General features: G+C 42.1%; 1 protein-coding gene across 1 annotated transcript; it reads right to left on the bottom strand.

Annotated features, from left to right (window-relative positions):
* Window positions 1–82: 82 nt before the first annotated feature.
* Window positions 83–24,079, bottom strand: LOC139418978 (uncharacterized). Its single transcript, XM_071168777.1, has 6 exons — window positions 23,615–24,079; window positions 21,858–21,988; window positions 21,520–21,660; window positions 3,980–4,141; window positions 1,646–1,757; window positions 83–1,445 (listed from the first exon to the last, which is right to left on the bottom strand). Exons 1-6 carry the CDS (start codon window positions 23,868–23,870, stop codon window positions 496–498), a joined length of 1,752 nt encoding a protein of 583 aa, XP_071024878.1. The 5' UTR covers window positions 23,871–24,079; the 3' UTR covers window positions 83–495.
* Between the last annotated feature and the right edge of the window lie 810 nt (window positions 24,080–24,889).

Raw genomic sequence — 24,889 nt, 5'->3', positions numbered from 1 at the left:
AACCAGCTGCATGTTTTGGTCCGACTGAGCTAAGGAAAACCCAGTCCCTGCAATGACCAAAAAATAACCAAGTCAGTCAGCACAGAGTCAATTTTGTATTTAATTTCAACAAAATGGTCATACACTCGCACACGTGAAGATCAGTACTATTATTGTAAAAAACGATACGTGACAAGTAGAAACCATAGTGAGAAAAGTAAACAGTACCTTTTCTGTAAATCTGGAAACCTCGCTTTGATGAAATACATTTTAGAATGCTTTGGAAAAAGTTCAACATTACACAGCTTCACTTCTTCATGTCAGGCCAAATCATTTCCTCATTTCAAAACAGGACAAAATTGTTAGTCTTAATCAGCGAAACATTTTTACAGACACCATCACACATTATACTCATTCTTTCCTCAGTTCACCTCATCCAGTTCCCTACTACATCCAAAACCAACAGAATTAACTAAACAAACAAACTAACTAGTACTACATACATGTCACTGTACTCTATACATGGGCTATGTGCATTTGCTGCTGGTGTATCCTGAGATATCTCCTCTCTGAGAACCTCTTCCCGCAGTGCGTACAGGCGAATGGCCTCTCTCCCGTGTGGATCTTCAGGTGCACCTTCAAATGGTGCTGGTGGGAGAACCTCTTCTCACACTGGGGACAGCTGTAGGGTTTCTCCCCTGTGTGGACTCTCTGGTGCCTCTTCAGGCTGAATGATTGTGAAAAACTGGCCCGACAAAGGTGGCAGCCGAACGGTTTCTCCCCTGTGTGCATCCTCTGGTGGATCTCCACCTGTTTGCGGAAACTGAAGGCTTTCCCACAGAACGAACACGGGAAGCGCTTCTCTTTGCCACCAGATCTACTGATAGCATTGCTACTACTGTCATTTGTCAATGGGCTTGTGTACCCATTTAGTGTTGAGGCACTGGCATTGTCTGAGGTCTGGTTTAACAGGAGAGTGTGAGGAGGACGAAGGCCAGTGAGAGTCTGTGTTGTTGCAGGGTCCATGTTCCAGTTGATAGATCCTATAGAAGGCAGGCTGAAGGCAGCACCTGTTAGGGGGTTAACCTGAGGCGTCATCAGTCTCTCTGAATCACAACTATAGGAGCAGGACGGAGCATCGCTAGCCGAGTCAGTGTCTGTTCCCATACGGACACCACCTCGTACCTGCAGACCAAATCTACGCCTCGCCCTAGTCTCAGCCATTCTGTTGTCATGGAGACTATGTTCAGTTGTTTTGTGTTCCACTGTCTGTTTCTGGTTGTGGTTAACAGTGTTGTTCCCCAGCCCAGAGTTGAGGATGCTGTCCCATCCACTGACCTCCACTATGCCACCTCTGGTCATGGCCTGCTCAGTGATGTTGTTCCCTAGAGCCTTGGCTGCACCTGTCTGGGTCTGGGAATCCAAGACGGCCACCCAGTCTCCTCTGTTAGCCTCCTGCCAACCACCTGCAGAAAGAGGTTAGAAAATAGATTTTCCTGTTTTTTTTGTTGTTGTCAAGTTCATACATTATAATGTGTGGTTTTGTATGTAAACATGCATTGTGTTGATTTCATTTTATGAAGGAAGGAAAAAAAATAGCCAGGCGCATCACTATTCCCATTGAAGATCTATTACTGTATGTAGGTTATATGTATTTCTCCCTTACCTTGATCCCCCATCTTTAGTCCACTCAGCAGATCAATGCTCTCTGGTCCGTCTTCTATTGCCTCCTCTTTGACTAGCAGTAGATCAGGCTTCCCATCCTCCATGTCTACTGACTGTAAGAGATACAGAGTGAGAAGATGTTGGATCAAGATATCTGATATGAGCACCCTGCTATGGAATATCTTTTGATTGGGTAATGAGGGATTGCTATGAGTACTATGCAAAGTTGATTTGATTACTTGATGTGCTGAGAATAGAGACAGTTTACCCCTACTCTTAAGGGTAAAAATAAAAGCTATGCAAGACGCGTCTTTAGTCATAAGAGTCCCACCTTGTCAACAAATATATTTAAGAGACCTCATGTGTTGTCCTAACCAGTTCAGAGTTACCAGCGGGTGTCTTGATAATAGAAAAACGAAGCGAGTCAGTGGTTCCTGTGCCACATGCAATTGCTTTCGAGTTGGTAGAAGAATGTGTTGATATTGCTATATCATCTGAACCTAGAGACTATAGTATATTTCTGATTGTTTTCCACATACCTATCAGGAACGGGCCAGAGTGGTGTCACACTGTTTCCTCATCCCTAGCAAACAGCCTATTCAACTAATTGCATTCTAAACTGAAGATCATGATTAGTTGATTATTGGAGTCAGGTGTGTTAGCTGAGGCAAAAGTATGACACCAATCAGGCCCGAGGACTGGAGATGCACATCCCTGCCTTATATGAACTTGTCCTTTCCCTTTGTGTGATTATTCTGATGAAGGTCATTGAATGCCGAAACCTTCATTTTCTAACTTTGCTTAAATAAAACAATTGAATGTTTAAAATGGTGAGCGAGTATTGCCCCTTTTCCGTTTCAATATACAATCAATCCATAAATAATCTCGACCTACATGGAACACTTTAAAAGGTTTCACGAGGCCTATTTCACATAAAATTCCCAAATACTTAACCACTAGGCTAATGAATAACAGGGTTGGGGGTCAATTCAATTTCAGTCAATTCAGAAAGTAAACCAAATTCCAAATCCAAATTTTTCTCATTGAAAAGCAGTGAAGAAAATTGGAATTTCAGTGTACTTCCTGAATTGACCCCAACCCTGATACACATTTTTCATTTGATTATTTAATTACCTACTGTACATATTATTTTAAGTAATTCCTTTGGAGCGCAACATATTAAAAAAAATACTAAATTGAGCGTGCCTATAAATTTGGCAATTGAAGGCATTTAGAGCTTATGTTAACTTTAATTGTGTTCAACGAAAATTATAAACCTTTCAAACATTGTATGCAACATTATCAGCGGCAGGTGACTTGATGCATAGGCTACTGTGCCATAGCGATTTAGAGTTGTTAAACGGGAGTGACGAGTGTGTTGATATAACGGTAATATTGTAGAAATTCCACTTTCAACAACCATCAAAATTTGTAAAAAAAATACTAAGTTAGGCTATGCATGCAAACATATTGGGCCTAAGTATTGTTGTCCATTAGTTTACTCCAATTAGGGGAGGGGGGTTAGGGTCAAATAAAAAGCAAAATATTTTTTTTAAATATATGGGGGATTGGGAATGACGCAGACACTTACGTTGATAGAACCCACAATCTGCAATATTAAAGCTGGTCTATGGTACCATTTATGTTTACTCAGTCTGTCCAATAGAGATTGCGCAAAGGAAAGATAGTGATGACGCTCATTGAAAACGTTGCAAATTATGTGGAATAACCAATCGCGAGGTATCGCCAGCTTTGAACTCTATAGAGCTCACCAGTTTGTAATCCTAAAAAACAGAAATTAGTTACCTTTGGTTCGTTTAGCCATTGTTATAGGTGAAATTAATGGGGAAAGATTGGGTTTTATGATTAACCTCAGATGTTATTTTTGGCGTTTTATCACCCTCTAGAGAAGGGATGGGCAACCGCCGACCAACCCCCCTTTAATATGCCCGCGAAAAATATTTGAAAAAATGTAGGGACTCAGTCTGGGTCTTAAAATACTGTTGAGAGTTATTCTAATTAATAAAATATAAAAATCCCCATCAAATTCCATCAATTTAAACTAGAGATATCAGTGTCTCAATGCACTGCATGCGCTTGTCGCAGGACTGGTTTTAAGGTAATATATATATAAATGAATGGAAGTATGGAGGTAGTGTTGTGCCAACAAAAATATGGGGTTAAATATGTATAAAATATATATATATATATACATATATACATACACACACACACACTTACACGCATACATTACGACCAATTTTCTACGTTGAGAAGCTTAGTGGAATACGGCCCAACCTAATACCATTCAGACAGTAGTTTACAGTGGGCTCACCTCAGTGAGACTGTATGTGGTCCTGTGCTCTTCAGCTGGTTCCTGTGTGGGTTCTGGATGAGTTTTTGTCTGGTTGTCCTCCATGACCATGGTCGCCTCAGGGTTCACCAGACCCTCCTCACACCCCTCCTCCTTCACCAGCAGCACCTCCAGACCCTCCTCCTGGAAGAGACAAGTAAAAATACAGATTACACAGACATACACTCCCTCAGGTATGTACACACAGATAATAAACACACATTCAAAATGGAGTGTTTACCCATCCCCACTACGTTTGAGTCCTATACTGTAGTTACAGAATGACTTCATTGTTGTTAAACCCATCATGGTGGACATAAATATGATGTTGTTGGTAAATACAAGTCAGCTATGATAAGTCATTAAGATAAACCTGACTAAACTATTTTGACGTGTACATTAGGTGTTTGTGTGTAATACACCATATCAAAACCACACATGTACAGTTGAAGTCGGAAGTTAATATTCACTTAGGTTGGAGTCATTAAAACTTGTTTTTCAATCACTCAACAAATTTCTTGTTAAACTATAGTTTTGGCAAGTCGGTTAGGACATCTACTCTGTGCATGACTAGTAATTTTTCCAACAATTGTTTACAGACAGATTATTTCACTTATAACTCACTGTAACACAATTCCAGTGGGTCAGAAATAATGTACATACACTAAGTTGACTGTGCCTTTAAACAACTTGGAAAATTCCAGAAAATCAATTCCAATAAATCAGCCAAGACCTCAGAAAAAAAAATTGTAGACCTCTACAAGTCTGGTTTCATCCTTGGGGGCAATATCCAAACACCTGAAGGTACCACGTTCATCTGTACAAACAATAGTACGCAGGTATAAACACCATGGGACCACGCATCTGTCATACCGCTCAGGAAGGAGACGTGTTCTGTCTACTAGAGATGAACGTACTGTGGTGCGAAAAGTGCAAATCAATCCCAGAACAGCAGCAAAGGACCTTGTGAAGATGCTGGAGGAAACAGGTACAAAAGTATCAATATCCACAGTAAAACGAGTCCTATATCGACATAACCTGAAAGGCCGCTCAGCAAGGAAGAAGCCACTGCTCCAAAGCCGCACAGCCCTCCATGTGCTCGCCAGAGGTAGCCTGACTGCCATTACGTACCGAGATGAGATCCTCAGACCCCTTGTGAGACCATATGCTGGTGCGATTGGCCCTGGGTTCCTCCTAATGCAAGACAATGCTAGACCTCATGTGGCTGGAGTGTGTCAGCAGTTCCTGCAAGAGGAAGGCATTGATGAATCCAATTGAGCACATCTGGGACATCATGTCTCGCTCCATCCACCAACGCCACGTTGCACCACAGACTGTCCAGGAGTTGGCGGATGCTTTAGTCCAGGTCTGGGAGGAGATCCCTCAGGAGACCATCCGCCACCTCATCAGGAGCATGCCCAGGCGTTTTAGGGAGGTCATACAGGCACGTGGAGGCCACACACACTACTGAGCCTCATTTTGACTTGTTTTAAGGACATTACATCAAAGTTGGATCAGCCTGTAGTGTGGTTGTAGTGTGACTCCAAATCCAGACTTCCATGGGTTGATAAATTTGATTTCCAATTATAATTTTTGTGTGATTTTGTTGTCAGCACATTCAACTATGTAAAGAAAAAAGTATTTAATAAGAATATTTCAATCATTCAGATCTAGGATGTGTTATTTTAGTGTTCCCTTTATTTTTTTGAGCAGTATATATATATATATATTTTTTTATAAATACAAATAAATCACTCCATATACATAAGAACAACTTACAAACAATAACTACATTTTCATGTGCCCAGACCCGCATGCTCACACCCCCATCCCAAGTGCCTGCATTATTGTTTGTCACTTGGCCTTGAATTGTATCAATTTGTTTTTCTCATTCGCCCATGCTATTTCAATAATAAATCATTACATTTTCCCATTGTGTTAATGATGGCGGATAGAAATCAATGTTTTTATTATACATTTTTTCAAGATGAGTTGAAACTCACCTAGCCCGTTGGGCATCTCACTACACCCCCATATGCCATGTATTGAAATATGCAGACAGACAGATTAAAATTAAGTTTACATTGTAATACTTCTGACAGCCAACATTCTAGCTCAGCCCCCACAACTTTTGGACATTATAGCATTCCCAGAAAGCTTGGATTGAGTGATTATTTGTTTTATACTTAAGACATGACTCTGCTGTTGTTCTTTAGAATTTGTGTATTTTGACTCTTGTATAATCAATTCTATACATTAGTTTATACTATATTAAGCATATATTTTCATTAACTGTAATTTCATTAGTTATGCTGCAACTTTCTCTCCATCTTATTCCAACAGTTATTTTTAGTCTTTGTTCCAATAGTTTATATAAGAGATTTTCAGATGGATATAGTTTCTGCAAGGTTTTGTATATCTTCCCTATCATGTGAACATCCTTTTCTGACTCAAATAATTCCCTCAAGGTTGCTCTGATTTCCAAAAGATTTCAAAATCAATATTGCGACATTAACTTTTTTTCAGTCCAGAATATCTTTTAATTCTGTCATGGACATACATTTATTTCCTGTTACCAAGTCATGTACGGTTTCTTTTTTTTTCTTCTTTTTTTAAATTTTTTTTTAAAAATTCTTTTTATTTTTTTTATTTTTTTAAAAACTCTGTTTATTAAGTTTTGAACATACACACATACAGACAAGACAAAGCAATATAAATAATATACTCAACTAGAAAAAATAAATAAATACAAATAAAAATACAAATAAAAAAATAGCTTTAAAGATACCATACTTTAGACAAGTTAAACACACCGGGCAGAAGGCTACAGAGGTTAAAGGGCAATCTATAGTACAGGGACAGGGCAAACATCTCACCATTGTTCCTGTAAACAGTCAAGGGATAAGGGTGGAGAAATGCAACCACTCACAGAGAGTCATGGCCACAGACCAACCATCCACTGGACAAAAAAAAAGTTTACAATGCTTTAAAATAAAAAAAATAAAATGATTATTCATGTAGGCGTGAACAAAATGTAAAAATAACTGGGAAAAACAAGCTCACACTTCAGTCTCTGCCTGGGCAAGATGAACAAGGCATCTGCGGACCACAATCAATAAGCACATGGATCTTAATCCCCCCCCCAGCAAAAACACAGAGAGAGACTCCCCCAACCCTTAAGTCACAGACTTATTTTAGTATTAATTGGAATGCCATCAGAGGATGGACTGTTTAAAGTAAGACCGGAATGGAGACCAAGCCTCATCAAACAGTTTGGGGTTCCCACGTGAATTTAATTTAATTTTTTCTAGTTTCAGAGAGCACAACACATCCCTCACCCAATATTTATAAGATGGGGGAGCTGCCATCTTCCAGTTCTGTAGTATTAGCCGTCTAGCTAAAAGAGTTGTATAAGCAACAGTGTCCGACTGGATTCTTGATAGGGGGGTACCCATGGGCAGTACTCCAAAAAGGGCTGTAAGGGGAGACGGATCTATAACAGTGTCATATATATCAGAGAAACATTTAAATATCAATTCCCAGAAACCTGACAGTTTATGACAGCCCCAAAACATATGCAACAGTGTGGCTGGTTCCACCTTACATCTGACACAGGTAGGATCAAAATCAGAGAATATTCTTCCAAGTTTGGCCCCCGACCAGTGGATACGGTGAACCACCTTGAATTGAATGAGGCTGTGTCTAGTGCTAAAAGAGGACGAGTGCACCCTGTGCAGCACAGATTCCCAGGCGTCTTCCCCAAGTTCCTCCCCCAAATCCTTTTCCCATCGAGTCTTTAAAGGCACCAAAGAAGGGTTCTGTAAGTCATGAATGATTGCATATACATCTGAAATTGCGCCCCTAGGAAGCTTGTTCAGCTCCAAGATGCTCTCTATAGCTGTATTCGCAGGCCTATTGGGAAATCCAGGTGTATTAGCCCTGACAAAGTTTCTAGTCTGGAGATAGCGGAAAAAGTGGGATTGGGGGAGATTGAACTTTTCCTGCAGCTGAGAAAAAGAGGCAAATGTACCATCAAAGAATAATTGGGCTAGCGAGGAAAGGCCTAGTGAGTGCCAAATGCCAAAAGCCCCATCATTCAAAGATGGAGGAAATAAAATGTTCTGATTCACACAGACAGCATCGTGAAGAAGGCGCAGCAGCGCCTCTTCAACCTCAGGAGGCTGAAGAAATTCGGCTTGTCACCAAAAGCACTCACAAACTTCTACAGATGCACAATCGAGAGCATCCTGGCGGGCTGTATCACCGCCTGGTATGGCAACTGCACCGCCCTCAACCGTAAGGCTCTCCAGAGGGTAGTGAGGTCTGCACAACGCATCACCGGGGGCAAACTACCTGCCCTCCAGGACACCTACACCACCCGATGTCACAGGAAGGCCATAAAGATCATCAAGGACATCAACCACCCGAGCCACTGCCTGTTCACCCCGCTATCATCCAGAAGGCGAGGTCAGTACAGGTGCATCAAAGCTGGGACCGAGAGACTGAAAAACAGCTTCTATCTCAAGGCCATCAGACTGTTAAACAGCCACCACTAACACTGAGTGGCTGCTGCCAACACACTGACACTGACTCAACTCCAGCCACTTTAATAATGGGAATTGATGGGAAATGATGTAAATATATCACTAGCCACTTTAAACAATGCTACCTTATATAAATGTTACTTACCCTACATTATTCATCTCATACGCATACGTATATACTGTACTCTATATCATCGACGGTATCCTTATGTAATACATGTATCACTAGCCACTTTATACTATACTATGCCACTTTGTTTACATACTCATCTCATTTGTACATACTGTACCCGATACCATCTACTGTATCTTGCCTATGCTGCTCTGTACCATCACTCATTCATATATCCTTATGTACATATTCTTTATCCCCTTACACTGTGTACAAGACAGTAGTTTGGAATTGTTAGTTAGATTACTTGTTATTACTGCATTGTCGGAACTAGAAGCACAAGCATTTCGCTACACTCGCATTAACATCTGCTAACCATGTGTATGTGACAAATAAAATTTGATTTGATTTGATTTGATTGATTGGGCCTGATAGAGAAAAGCCTCAGAGGTTAAAGGCTAAACGGAACTGATTCCAAATTTTAAGAGACTGCTTTACAATTGGGTTGGCACACCTTTTGCCTAGGGACACTGGGAGAGACGAGCACAGCACAGAGGAAAGTGCTGCAGGTTTACACGATTCAGACTCCATCTGGACCCAGAGTGGTCTAGGGCCAGTAGGATCAGTCTGCAGCCAGTACAGAACGTCTCTAAAATTTGCAGCCCAGTAGTATGTCTGAAAATTTGGTAGAGCTAAACCCCCCAATGACCTAGGCTTCTGTAAATGTTTTCTACCAATCCGTGGTACCTTGCCATGCCAAATAAAATGCATGAATGTTTGATCCAGTGAAATAAAAAAAGATTTTGGAATAAAAATGGGTAAACATTGAAATAAATATAGAAATTTGGGCAACACATTCATTTTAATGACATTAACCCTTCCGATAAGAGAAAGGGGTAGCGAATTCCAAAAAGTAAAAGATTGAAACCATCTGTCTGCTAGAGCAACAAAGTTTTCCTGAAACAAATTTGAATATTTCCTTGTCACTTTTACTCCCAAGTAAGTGAATTGATCCCGGACAATCCTAAACTGAGAACTTGTGAAAGAGCACTTTAAAGCAGCCTTGTTTACCGGAAAAAGCTCACTCTTGCCTAGATTCAGCTTGTACCCTGAGATTGATCCAAACTTTTTAAGAACAGATAGGGCACGTGGCAATGAGGTATCGGGATTGGAGATAAACAAAAGGAGGTCGTCAGCATATAGCGAGACTTTCTGCTCCCAGCCCGCCCTGATTATGCCTTGAATGGCATCATTAGAGCGTAGTGCAATGGCGAGAGGCTCGATTGCCAAAGCAAACAACAAGGGGGAGAGTGGGCAACCCTGTCTGGATCCGCGGTGCAAGGGAAAATAGTCAGAGGACAAGTTATTAGTCCGTACCGAAGCCATGGGGGAAAAATAAAGAATCTTTATCCACGCAATGAATTTGGGGCCAAAGCCAAATCTATAAAGGGCAGCTGTTAGGTAATCCCACTCAACGCGGTCAAACGCTTTTTCGGCATCAAGTGAGACCACCACCTCCGGGTCCTCCGACGCTGGGGAGTACAGTATATTCATAAGGCGCCTAATATTGAAAAATAAATGCCTATTTCTCACAAAGCCAGTCTGGTCAGAGTGTATTACTTGGTGCAGCAAGCCTTCCATACGGATGGCTAAAAGCTTAGCTAGGATTTTGTAATCACAGTTTAAAAGCGAGATTGGGCGATAGGATCCACATTCCAGGGGGTCTTTGTTTTTCTTTAGTAGTAATGAAATTGAAGCCTGATAAAGACTAGGCGGCAGCTTTGAAGTATTGAGGCACTCTGCAAATAGTCGGGACAAGAATGGGCAAAGCAGACCAGAAAACTGTAAAATTCGGTTGGAAAACCGTCCGGACCCGGTGATTTACCACTTTTCATTGCGGACACTGCTGTTACAATCTCCTCAAGCGTAAATTCTTCTTCTAGACAGTCATGGGAGTCTGTATCAATTGAAGGCATATTCAAGCCATTAAAGAAGGAGTCAATCAGCAAAGGGTCTTGAGGGGATTCAGAGGTGTATAGCGCAGAGTAAAATTGTTTAAATTGATCATTGATCTCTTTATGTATAACTGTGGTGGCACCAGACGGGGTCCTTATTTGTGGGATTAGCCGTGAGGCCTCAGATTTACGGATCTGATGTGCAAGGAGTTTACTGGCCTTGTCGCCTTGTTCATAGACTTTGTATCGAGCTCGCAAGAGTAACTGTTCAGCTTGCCTGGTAGAAAGCTCATCAAATTCAGATTGGAGTAGTTGGCGCTCTTTATGCAGATCAGAGGAAGGATCCGTAGCATACTTCTCATCCAATGTGGCTATGGGCTCAGGTCCCGAAGTCGCTGGGAGCGAACTCTGTTTTGGTTGGCTGTATAAGAAATAATTTGGCCACGTAGGTATGCTTTGAGAGACTCCCATATGGTAGAGCAGGACATACCTGGTGTTGAATTAGTTTCTAGGAATAAGGCAATTTCAGAAGAAATGAAATTGACAAACTCCTTATCTGAGAGTAAAATGGGGTTGAGACGCCATTGATAACACCTAGGGGGTCGCTGGGGAAACTCTAGTTCAAGCACTAATGGTGAATGGTCAGAGATAACAATACTCTCGTAAGTACACTGCCGAAGGTTAGGCAGAAGTTTTTTGTCCAAAAATAAGTAATCAATCCGGGAGTATGTTTTATGAACATGAGAATAAAAGGAATACTGTCTATCTGTAGGATGTAGGAAACGCCAGGCCTCAAACATAGCATATTTCTGAAGAAAGGATTGAATAAGTAGGGCACATTTAGATGGGCCTGTATTTATTTGTGAGGATTTGTCCAGAACTGGGGACATTTTACAGTTGAAATCCCCCCTAAAATCAACAAATGAGAATCTAAATTGGGAATAGCAGACAGAAAGGAAGAAATGAAACTTGTGTCATCCCAATTGGGAGCATAAACACTAGCCAAAACAAGAGGGGTAGAAAACAGTTCACCAGTTACTATGACGTATCGTCCCTTAGGATCAGCAATAACCTCAGAAGCTACAAAGGGAGTAGCTTTATCAACCAGAATAGCAGCACCTCTTGATTTACTATGAAAGTTTGAGTGGAACACTTGACCAACCCAGTCCTTACGCATCCTAAAATGCTCACCAGTCCTCAAGTGAGTCTCTTGTAGAAATGCAATATTTGCATTCAAACCCTTTAAGTGCGTCAACACCCTCTTACGCTTCACCGGGTTGTTAACCCCTTTCGTATTCCAAGAAATGTACTTGATCGTATTATTTCGGCCCCTCTGGGCATTCCCGTTATTCAACCCTGTCATCAGAGCATAGAATGGAAAAGCAATGAGCGCCCAAAACCCCCAGAATAACTTGTCCCAGAGTAATAATGTACGGTGGTAAATGTTTGGAAAAAGTACAGAAAAAAAACAGAAAAAAAAACTAAAAAGACAGAATGACAACATTAGAACTGAACAATTCAACCTGCCCCCCCACCCCCTCCCCCTACCCCCATCCCAGACAATACCTCCCCAAACGAGGTACAAGCCTAAATAGAACATGTTCTCTTCGCACAGTATGTCTGTGAGAGTGCGGTCTTAAACCTAAACCCACAGTCCCGCTCTTTAAAGTCGTGTTTTGTTAGTGGATCAAGCAGCAAAAAGAAAGATTTGTATGTATTTTTCCAAATAAAAAAAAGGCGAATCCCTTGTGCAAACGGAATGACAAAAGCACCACTTGTAGATGTATATAAATGTATGCACCCGTCTTATAACAGGCATTGAGAGAGAAAATAAATAAAATGTATAAAGGCTCTCAGCCAAAAATCTAATTTGAAGTAAGGAAATCGTAGTTAGACAATCAAAAATAATAGTAATTATAATAGTAGTCTAGTTGAAGCTGAGACAGCTTACAACCAATACCAAAAAACTACGTGTGCGCAACGTTGAACGTTTGCTGGGCATAAATGACGCTCAAAACTTTTAAAATGAAAGTGAGGCCCCAGAAACCGTGTAGCCTCAGGAGACATTTACTGTTTACTGGGTCAATGCAAACGGATGCAGTAAACAAATAACCAAAACTATTTTGAGTCACTGAGACAATGTGTAAACAAACTAAATAGGTGAGCGAGATAAGGCACGCACACTAGATAATCAAAACATTAGATCACATCAAATAAGCCTGAATAGTTTCACCAACTATACAAGACTAGCCTGTTATATCTAAACATAATTGTACCACAAGTGGGGTACTTACAATCCACACTGTGAGCATATTCAAGACTTCTTGATGTGACGTTGAATGTGAGCCATAGCCTCATCCGGAGATTCAAATGTGTGGTCTTTACCCTCATGAGATATCCATAAACGGGCCGGGAATCGCAGTCCATACTTCACACTTGGATGGTCCCGAAGTACTCGTTTGGCCTGTCCGAAAGCTGCGCGCTGCCTGGAAACAGTGGGGGAGTAGTCCTGGTAGATGGAGAAGCTCTGTCCTTGAAAGCTCAGAGTGGTATTGCGGGCTCGTCGGAGGATCTCCATCTTCTCATGAAAAAAGTGCACTCGAAGAATTATGTCACGGGGCCTCTCCCCATCCCGGGGCTTTGGGCGCAGCGACCGGTGGGCTCGATCAATCAGGGGCTTTTCATCTAAGGCAAGAACATCCTTCAGCAGCCCTGAAACAAAATCCGTGGCGCGATGCATTTCAGCGGACTCTGGGACTGATACAAGTCTCAGATTATTGCGTCGAGAGAGTCCCTCTAAACTCACACAGCACCCCCTCACCTTTTTCAAATCCGCAGCTAGGCGTTTAACTTCAGTCTCCAGGGATGTAGTTAAATCGGAGACATTAGTAGCGGAGGCCTCCAGTGCTGCAATCGTTGTAGTGTGTGACGCAGTTGTTGTTTTGAGTAATGTAATTGCCGGCACAGTCTCGTTCCGCAGGATGGTTAAATCTGCTTTTAAAGTATCAGAAACCTCCTGTATTCTGGCCTCAATCGTAGCAACCACCTGTGTTTTCATTTCAACTATCTCAGAGCGTAGTCCTGATAGGCCTGATGGCCTCGAGAATGTTCATTTCAGCGCCGCCAGGCCAAGCCGCGCCCCCGGGTAAAGTGTGCGTCCCCGGGCCCTCAGACTCAGGGGAGGGCGGTGATGAGAGCGGGTCTTGTAGGCCGGGTTTTCTCAAAGTCATGCTCTTGGCCTTATGTTTGGTCGACATGCTGACATTCGGAAGCAAAGTAGTCTTGGTTTTTACGGAAAGGGATCACCAAATTAATATTTGAAAATAAATACGGTTCTGCTGCAGAATTCACATAAACTTTAAGAATACCACGGGAGCAAACGGAGAACACGTCAGTCACACATGGCGTCCCCTACCATCCCCCCATGTACGGTTTCTATACCTTTTGTTTTCCATGTGGTCCAATTTATCTATGAATTATGAAAAGCTATCCAAGGATTGTTCCATAGGGTTGTGTTAGTGAGTGATATTGGTTCTTGTAGATTACGTTTAATTTTCTTCCATATAGTTATAGTGTTCTTAACTATGAAGTTGTTCATGTTGTTAGCTTTATCCGTTGAAAATAGACACGTAAAAAGATTCTGGGGATGAGCATGTCTGGTCACTGTTTTAAATGATAACTTTTTAGCATTTGTGGCACAAATTCAATGCAAGTCAATGCTTACTAGATTAGCATTTTGTGCTTCATATCCAAATCCTCTATAAGTAACGTTAACCTCTGAGTTATACAATCCATTTTTGTAAACTTCATGATTATTTGGAAATTAAGCGGGAAAATGCTAATATAGGTACCACTGACTTGCATTGGATTTGTGCCACAAATGCTAAAAAGTTAGCATTTGAAGCAGTGGCCAACAAAACCAAAGCATGGGTTGCTTTCATACCTTGTCCATATGCTGCTTACAGGGTAAGGAAAACTATTATTAATTTAAAATGATTGATTTTGTCATTTAGGTGAACAATCCCTTTAACACCTTTTCACATAAAAGCAGGAACAGCACCATTTAGGAGGTCAGAACCTGGTACTATCAGGATGTAGGATGGGACAAAAACCTAACAACTTCGATGACTAATTTCTCTGAACAAGGGGAAACAAAACCAACCAAATTCACTGAAATTACATAGGACGATGAAACAATACTCCAAGCCGCAGCACCATACAATTTGTCAGACAGAGAACTGATACTATATACTCGTTGTTGGGGTGGGATTGGTGTGGGGGGGGGGTCCCGTGGGTGGTTTTAGACAATTTCTTTGGATTTCTCATGTCTAACTCATTGTTAGAAAAAAGTTTGTTCTGAATCAGATGTTAGGTACTATATTTATTAAATATATGAATCCTATAAATTAAAATGGCCAATTTGGGTGCAATCAATTAGTTGAATTTCTCAGAGATCTAATTGTATTTCAACAAAATAATTTTGCAGGAATGCTAATATCTGTTTCTAACAGAAACGATTTTGGAACAATTGAGATGGTCGGTGTCAATCCTCTTTCTTGTGCTTTTTGAAGTGGAACGACCCCCATGTCACCCCGCTCCTCCGCACACTCCACTGACTTCCAGTCAAAGCTCCCATCCACTACATGACCATGGTGCTTGCCGACAGAGCAGCAAGGGGAACTGCCCCTCCCTACCTTCAGGCCATGCTCAAACCCAACACCCCACCTGAGCACTCAAGTTCTGCCACTGGTCTCTTGGCCGTCCCACCACAATGGGGGATCAGATCCCGCTCAGCCCAGTCAACGCTCTTCTCTGTCCTGACACCCCAATGGTGGTACCAGCTTCCCCCTGAGTCCCTGCTCAGCTTACAAAAACGTCTGAAACCCTACCACTCAAAAGAGCATCTTAAATTAATCCCATTAAATAAATACATTGTCTTCCTACCAATGTTATAGTTGTGCTTTTATATTACTTTTTTTTATTTCTATTCATTAAGATTTTTATTTGAAATTGTTTTTAAGGTCTGATTTACTGTTTTTTACATAATTAAGTTTCAGTTTTAGTTCTAGCGACAGAAAGTAACCTGTGCATGGGAGGCTAACAGCTATTTATGTGTTGTATAGTTGTGTTTGTCACTTCTTGCCACTATGGGGCAGTAATTCATAAGGTGATGGGTCAGGTCATAGATTAGGTTTAAAGGGATAGTTCACCCAAATTACAAAATTAAAAACATTGCTTACAGGGCAAGGAAACCAGTCTATGGAAAAGGTATGACAGCAATCTATGTATCTCAATGGCTGCGTTCTCTGCTCATAGGTTGCTGACACCTTACAACACCTGGATAGGCATTTGATGTATCAGCTAACCACATCGCGTTCCCCTGCTCAGACGTTGCAAGTGTCGATCAATGGAGGGCACGGAGGGCTAACTATTATCCTTCGTTTGCACTTATGGACTGCCCTCTTCAATTCAAACCACAGGTATTCAGTGAGACTTGAGTTCGGAGACAGATTCTGTGGTCAATCTTTGTGGATTTTGGTGTGCTTGGGGTTATTGTCTTTCTGGAAGATCCATTTGAAGTATCAGCTTCCTTGCAAATGCAACCAGGTTTTTGGCTAAAATGTCCTGGTACTGGGTCATGTTCATAATGCCGTTGACCTTAACCAGGGCCCCAGGACCAGTGGAAGCAAAACAGCCCCATAACGTCCACCATATATTACAGTGGGCATGGGGTTCTTATCTGCTTATGCATTCTCATTTCAACACCAAACCCACCACTGGTGTGAATAGCCAAAGAGCTCAGTTCTTATCTCAGTTCTTCATCAATGAAGACTTCTCCGAAAGATACGCCTCAAAAGAAAGGACCCGCTGCTATGACTCATTGAACAGCAAAAGAGAGGCAACATCGCATACCTGAAGTACGACCAGCTGGTCTTTCACCCCTTCTGCCCTAGTAGGAAGACTGTAGCCCACTGAGAGAATGCCAAGGGTGTGCAACAAAGCTGTCATCAAGGCAAAGGGTGGTTACTTTGAAGAATTTAAAATATATTGATTTGTTTAACATTTTTTTGGTTACTACATGATTCCATGTGTTATTTCATAGTGAAGATGTCAAAACTATTATTCTACAATGTAGAAAAATAGTACAAATAAAGAATAACTCTTGAATGAGTAGGTGTGTCCAAACTTTGGACTGGTACTGTATATTTCTTCCCAACCCACCATGGACAGCTCCAACACAATTTTACGGAAGGTTTAAAACAAATTAATTGAAAACGATGTGCCTATGTCTTATCAGTATTCATAGCATTCTTAGTGCTTGTTAGAGCATTGTGACCTGCTGTAGCACAGCGGTCTAAGTAGCGTGCTCCGGTTGTAGACACTGATCGATTCCTTGAATTAATTTGACTTTTTTTCCCCTCCCTTGATTTAAAAAATATTTCTCCCCAACCTACCATGGACAGCTCCAATACAATTTTACCCGTTGAACATGGTGGTCTCCTGAACTGGGAGCACCACTTGCCCTTCGTTGAAACGGACTGTGATACTACAGATGTCAGATCTTGGGGCCTCCCGAGTGGCGCAGCGGGCTAAGGCACTGCAGTGCTTGAGTCGTCACTACAGATCCTGACGCACAATTGGCCCAGCATCGTCCGGGTTAGGGGAGGGTTTGGCCGACAGGTGTGTCCTTGTCCCATCGCCCTCTAGAGACTCCTGTGGTGGGCCGGGCGCGTGCACAGTGTTTCCTCTGACACATTGGTGAGGCTGGCTTCAGTGTTAAGCGAGCAGTGTGTCAAGAAGCAGTGCGGCTTGGCAGGGACGTGTTTTGGAGGAGGTATGGTTCTCGACCTTGGCCTCTCCTGAGTCCGTACAGGAGTTGCAGCGATGGGACAAGACTAATTACCAATTAGATATCACGAAAATGGGAAGAAAAAGGGCTAAAAAGTACCAAAAAAATAACAATATTTTGTTGCAGGAGGAAATCCATCCTGCACCAGGAGGATTTGAATATCTGAATAAATATTTAGATAGCCGGGGGCAGCTGGAATCCGTTTGTATATACAATGCCGTATCGTACCTTAAGCTACGTGCAGGCTATAGCTCGTCTTGTGAATTCTTATGTGGATTATAATAAAAGGACAAGTACAGTGTAGATGGTTTGTTCGTCAAGGATTTTTTTTTTTTATGTTGAAGGCAAGCAATAGGCAGAATACATAATTGATTACCTCAGTGCGATCCAATGATTTATACATACACTACATGACTGTTAGGAGCCACTGTGCCTCCATCTTGGAACTCCCTCACCATTGTAAAAAATATTTTGGAAGCTATGTAAACGCATTCATTTGTTTTTTTTCTCCACATTTATTCTATTACAAATACATTAATGCATAATATAATAAATTATGTGAGCTAAATAAAATATGTAAAAACATTTTCCTTAAAGTATACTTTGAGATCACTAATGTTACTGTCCCTACTACAACAACAACAAAAAATCAATACATGTAATTTTGTCCTTTATTGAAATACAGTAGAATTCCATTCAATCCTATGGAGGACTGCTCCTACTGGGGAGTGAGTATCCATAGCATTCTTAATGCTTACTAGAGCATTGTGGCCTGCCGTAGCGCAGTGGTCTAAGCAGCGCGCTCCCGCTCCAAGCCTCACGAGTTGCATTTATTTCAATGGTTTTCAAGAAGTAAAACGAATAGCCTGATAATTTACACATCAGAGAAGTGTCTCAGCTCAACTAAATCGTCTTTGGATAGGCTCAAATGCATAAACATCGACAGATTTACAAAATTAAATATTACCCACACCAAAGACCATAGCTAAGTTGACAAATTATACATAGCCCAACTATAAAACGTGGGTCAGCATCCACACTGGGGGAAAGTTTATTGTTCAAGTTTCTGTCAATCAACTGATGGCCCAAATCAGCTCATCTCAGCCAGGGACACAAACAAAATCAAATCTTAGTTGTCACATGCGCCAAATACAACAGGAGTAGACCTTATAATGAAATGCTTACTTACAAGCCCTTAAGCCCTTAACCAACAATGCAGTTTTAAGAAAATCCCTAAAAAAGTAAGAGATAAGAATAACAAATAAATAAAGCGCGGCAGTAAATAACAATAGCGGGGCTATATACAGGGGGTACCGGTACAGAGTCAATGTGTCAATGTGCGGGGGGCACCGGTGTCAAGGTAATTATGTACGTGTAGGTAGAGTTATTAAAGTGACTATGCATAGATAATAACAGAGTAGCAGCAGCGTAGAAGATGGTGGGGTGCAACACAAATAGTCTGGGTAGCCATTTGATTAGCTGTTCAGAAGTCTTATGGATTGGGGCTAGAAGTTGTTTAGAAGCCTCTTGGACCTAGACTTACCGGTACCGCTTGCCGTGCGGTAGCAGAGAGAACAGTCCATGACTTTTAGGGCTTAACCTCTGACACCGCCTGGTATAGAGGTCCTGGATGGCAGGAAGCTTGGCCCTGGTGATGTACTGGGCCATACGCACTACCCTCTGTAGTGCCTTGCGGTTGGAAGCCGAGCAGTTGCCATACCAGGAAGTGATGCAACCTGTTAGGATGCTCTCGATGGTGCAGCTGTATAACCTTTTGAGAATCTGAGGACCCATGTCAAATATTTTCAGTCTCCTGAGGGGGAATAGATTTTGTTGTGCCCTCTTCACGACTGTCTCGGCTCACTTGGACCATGTTAGTTTGTTGGTGATGTGGACGCCAAGGAACTTGAAGCTCTCAACCTGCTCCACTACAGCACCGTCGATGAGAATGGGGGCGTGCTCGGTCCTCCTTTTCCTGTAGTCCACAATCATCATCGGTTTTCACACCTTTCATAATGTGACAATGGATAGGCTAACGTGTAGGCTACAGAATGTAGCCTATTGGAATATAATCAAATGGCCTATTGCAACCATCGCCAGCTGATGTCTCATTAAAGCATCAATACGTGCTAAATTCACCCGCACTGCTGATCTCAATATAGTGGTGAGGAGGAGGAGTCTACCGTATCCGGAAGCAAATTCACCATAAATTTTCACTCAAACATTGTTTTAAACTTTGTTCTACTGTTGACAGTAAGCTGACTTCGGGATTGTATTTCGATTTGCTCTCCTTAAATACACCACATGACCAAAAGTATGTGGCACCTGCTTGTCGAACATCTCATTCCAAAATCACGGGCATCAACATGGAGTTGGTCCCCCCTTTGCTGCTATAACAGCCTCCAGTCTTCTGGGAAGGCTTTCCACTAGATGTTGGAACATTTCAGCAGGGACTTGCTTCCATATAGCCACAAGAGAATTAGTGAGATCGGGCGATTAGGCCTGGCTCGCAGTCGGCATTCAAATTCATCCCAAAGGTGTTCGATGGGGTTGAGGTCAGGGCTCTGTGCAGGCCAGTCAAGTTCTTCCACATTGATCTTGACAAACCATTTCTGTATGGACCTCGCTTTGAGCACAGGGGCATTGTCATGCTGAAACATGAAAATGCACCCATCACTAATCTCAACTAAAAATCTGTATTAACTCTATAAACTGCATTAATTTCCTCATTAAAAGTGCCTTGGGGAAAAAATTTAGTAGTTGAACGGAAGTAATGAAACAGCCATTTGTGAACATCATATAGCCTACACAGTACAAACACAATATGTAACAGATTTTTAGGCTTATATATATCACACAATGTCTGGATGCAATATTCTACCCAGGAATGTTCAACACTGTTAGTCTTAATCTCATTATTCCAAATGAATCTGTGGATGTTTTCTGCTGACAACAATGAAAATTAATCTTTGTCTTTAATGCAAGGACTGATCTATACATCAGAAGCTATTGAGTGAAATGATTACTTTCAACTTTATAGAGTGGAATGGTTTTTCTGCTGGTGTCCTGAGGTAGCTCCTCTCTGAGAATCTCTTCCATCAGTGAGTACAGGCAAACAGCCTCTATACCATGTGGACCTTCAGGTGCATCTTCAGCTGTTCCTGGCGGGAGAACCTCTTCTCACACTGGGGGCAGCTGTAGGGTTTCTCCCCTGTGTGGACCATCTGGTGCCTCTTCAGGCTGCCAGACTGGGCAAAGCGCATATGACACTGGGTACAGCTGTAGGGTTTCTCCCCTGTGTGGACCCTCTGATGGACCTCCACCTTCTGGGGGCTGCTGAAGCCTTTGTTACAGAACATGCAGAGGAACCGTTTCTCTTTACTATTGCCTGATGTTGCTCCCCCTCCCCAAGCCTTGGCTCTTTGGTCGTTTGAGTTCAATACCTGATCGAAAAGGACGTAGCCGAGGGATTTGGAAGGTGCCATCGTCGTGGACACTGGGCCGCGATCCCTGAACTCGTGTAAAGGGGAGTGGGTGACAATATTTGTATTTGTCTCTAAGCTTTCTCTGTAATGTAAGACATCTCTGCCCTGTGAGTGACTGTCTCCTAGGTGACCATCTGCATTCCATGTGGGAGGAGCATCACCCTCCACTTTCACAGTCACCTCATCTACCACTATAACCTCCCCTTTCTTATCTATGCACCCTTCACAGTATACACTACTACTGTACCGGTTCCAGTCCCCTCTAGACAAATCAGTCTGTGCCTCTAAACCCAAGGATATGTTGCCAGGGTCCATCTCTGTTGTGTAAGAACAAGACGGATCATCACCACTAGTGTCTAACGTGTCACCATCATCATCTCCACAGGACTTAACCATCATCTGGCTCTGGTGAAATACCGGTAAGGACTCTGAGTCAGGAGCAGGAGGAGAGCCCGGTGTCCCAAGCCCCAGTCTGTCTGGGTCTGATTTGTGGTCAGTTGCTGTGTGTAAGAGCCTGTGTGTTACAGTTAAAGTCTCTGTCTCTGACTTGAGGACGACGTTCAGTGTTCCACTGACCTCCGTGATGCTTCGTCGAGCGACGGGGGTGGGGTCCTCCGTGGCTACAGGGGGTGCTCCAGTCTGGATGTCTCTGCTGTGTTGAGGGTCCTCTTCTTCAGTCCTACCCTGCTTGACACCAGGACCTGCAGCCTCTGCAGACTGCCACATGAAGAGCGGAGGTTATTACCGATACATGACTGGAATTGGATAATGTCATAGGGAAGTCTCACAAGCTCCCTTACGGCAGATAAATAAGGATGTATATGTAAGTAAGTGAATACCTAAGGGGAGCCTTTCTGAAATGAACTGGCCACATTTGATGTACTGTAATTTTGATGTAATACTATTACACTAACCTCTATCATGATAATGTGCTGGGTTGAGGTTCCACTCCCCTCATCAACAGTGATTGGTTGGTCATCGCTCCATGTATGGTGTCCCACTGGATTCACAAAGCTCCTGTAGCCTCCAGTAAAATGTCCTTCACCTAAGAGAGTGATTGAGGGAAAAGAGGTGGTTAGGTTAGGTACTGTCAATGCTGAACGCTATATTGTACAACATTGACAGTTTTGACACCGTCTAGAATTGTCCAGGATGACTTCTTGATATACGATTTATAGATTGATTGATTATGTTCCTTGCATAATTTTTTTAAATTAACAAATAATAGGAAATTCAGTAAATCAAGAATCTAGTTAGAATAGGATAGTGTCTTTGTGCAAGAAAGCTAAGTAATCAGGGGAATTATTGCATACTATCCAAAAACTGACCAAGCCCAATCATGGACGGATTAATGCAGGGGCTTACCGAGGATGAAGCCCCTGGGCCTAGGCCAGGGAGGACCAACAGACCGCAAAAAAAATTAACAAAAAATATATATACAGTATATATTATACAGTATTAGATATGTAGTATATATTATCTTTTTTTTAAATAATGTTTTACTGCAACCGCCAACTACAGGAGGATTCAGGAGCCCACTCGCAATGAGTGTAGAGAGCCTGCTGCTCTGCTAATTATCAGATAGAGGGAGGAGAGGAGGTAGGGGGCCCACGTGGGTAACTGGGGGGGCTCTGCCTTGATTGGGTAACTGATTGATAAAATAAAATAAACTGCATAATAAATAAAGAAATAAATATTACTGGCCAATTGTGTGAGTCAGTGACTGGGCCCAAGTGGCAAATGTATTTATTTTTCATCCAACCACGGAAGCCCAATCTCAATTTTCAGAATACAACAGAGAGCATAATTTAGCTATAGAGGCTCAATAGTTTCTAAAAAATTATGGTGGATAAAATTTGATCACAAGCACATACAGGTAAACTGCCAAAACAAAGGAAACACCAACCTAAAGTGTCTTAAAAAGGGTGTTTGGCCACCACGATCCACCAGAACAGCTTCAATGCACCTCGGCATAGATTCAACAAGTAGATTTAAACCATTCATGACTTGAATGGGAACTGCCATGTATGGATTATATTTCTATGGTTGGTTGAGGTTGTCTTTTGTCCTTTTGCTAATTTCAAAAAACAATCGTGGGATAAAAAACAAGGAAAGCAAACACCTACTACTGTAGAACCAATATTTTTAAAAAATTCCCCTCAACTCACTTTTTCGTGAACAGCAGCACTGTTTTTCAAAGTAGATCATCTTGAGATAGGCTATTGCCAAGAGGAGCGCATCGACCATTACTGTGAGTAGTAACCTATGGCTTCATCTTCATCATTAGGTGAGACTTTGAATTCAAGACCAGATTTATCTCAGCTTTAGCAAATGTATTATTTAATGTAAATGAGGTAGAATTGTATGATATGAGTTTTTAAAAGGCAAAAAAAAGTTCCCCATGTGTGGAAATGCCAAAAACGCCTTTGCTCAACTGTAGCCTATCCCACGCCGCAAATGATATTATGGCTTTATTATAATGGGGCTATAACTTCAAAAGAAAATGTAACACGTGTCGTATTGCATCTTGGTGCACGGATTATGGTGTGCCGAAGGGTGGAGTGACTATAACTATAAAAATATTTTTTAAAATCATTCTAAATCTGTCCCTGAGACCAAATTCTAGGTAACATGTGCAGACAGGAACTGGCGAAAGCCCCCCCAATTGTACCTCTTGGCATTCCTGCTCTGTATCGGTCGAGGATCTTGACCCTATTGGTTCTCTCTGCGCGTTCCCGTGCCACCTTCAATTCCAGCAGCTGTAGTTTCCTCCGTAATCCCCTGTTTTCTTTCTGGCTTTGAGTTATTTCCAAACGAAACACTGCATAGTCGTCGTCTACGAGTTTACAGATTTCTGCCACGGCTGCATTTGCTAGCACCTCCATGACGGAGGCTATTTGAGTGTGAAAAACCATACAGTTAGCCATTGTTAGCAGCTAGCTAGCGTTACCTAGATAACATATATCAACCAAGTCCTGTCTCCAACGCGAATTAAACAGTACCATGTATGTGATGCTGTGCAGCTAAAGGAGTCATGTTGAGTTCCAGGGTGTTATTAATACGCGTCTAAATAACAATAAAAAAACGCTAACGTGGAACTTGTTCTCAGTCACTGCTCACTTCCGTTTACTTCTTCTTTGTGTGAATTTCCGGAAGATTAGACAGCGTCGCGTATTGCTGCCCTTCGCAGGTCGGAGAGCGGATTACACATTGGTCACAAGAACAAAGTGTTTCCACTCCTCACAAGCTACAGACAACATGGAAAACGGCAATAAACAACTAGGGATTATGTTCACAAGTCTGATTGGCCTTGAGCCATGTCTTCATGTTTTTTTGTGAAAGTGTGACAGGTGGTGCAGTTGTGTGTGTCTGATGGCAGTGTATTCCAAACATGGGAAGCTCTCACAGAGAAAGCAGATTGACTAAATGTGCTTTTCCTTATTAAGGGAACTATACAGTCACCTCTCATGGCAGACCTTGTGGGTCTGATGCCATATGTTTGAGTTTTCTGTGGAGGGAAGGGAGGGGAGGGGGAGCCAGGAAGGAGAGTGATGGAGTGTTGCTTTAGTCTCCGGAACACAGCGCCATTGAAAGGAGTGATAACTGGGGTGGGGTTGAGTGTTAAGGTGGATCAACTGAAGTCGGGGATGCCTGTTGTCTGTGATGCATGCAGTTTGGTGGTGCACAGACCCGGTGGTGAGCGCGAGACTGAGGAGACCCTGTCTGTTGTTCAGAGTTTTGATTATGTGTGTTTTCCAGATAGTCATGCTAGGGTATATAAGTAATCCCATGAGAGAATTTGTTACGAACCCAGTACCGTGTTTCACATGTCAAGTTTATGGTCATGTTGCAGCATGGAGATTCCGAGGTGTGAGAAGTGTGCAGGAGGGGATGGGACAAAAGAGTGTGTAGTTTAATTGGAAAAAGTAGAGTGTGTCAATTGTGG

The sequence above is a fragment of the Oncorhynchus clarkii genome, chromosome 10 (assembly GCF_045791955.1).
Source record: "Oncorhynchus clarkii lewisi isolate Uvic-CL-2024 chromosome 10, UVic_Ocla_1.0, whole genome shotgun sequence".
NCBI classification, from domain to species: Eukaryota; Metazoa; Chordata; class Actinopteri; order Salmoniformes; family Salmonidae; genus Oncorhynchus; species Oncorhynchus clarkii.
Note: the sequence above shows the minus strand (reverse complement) of the source record. Positions and strands in the feature narration are given on the sequence as shown.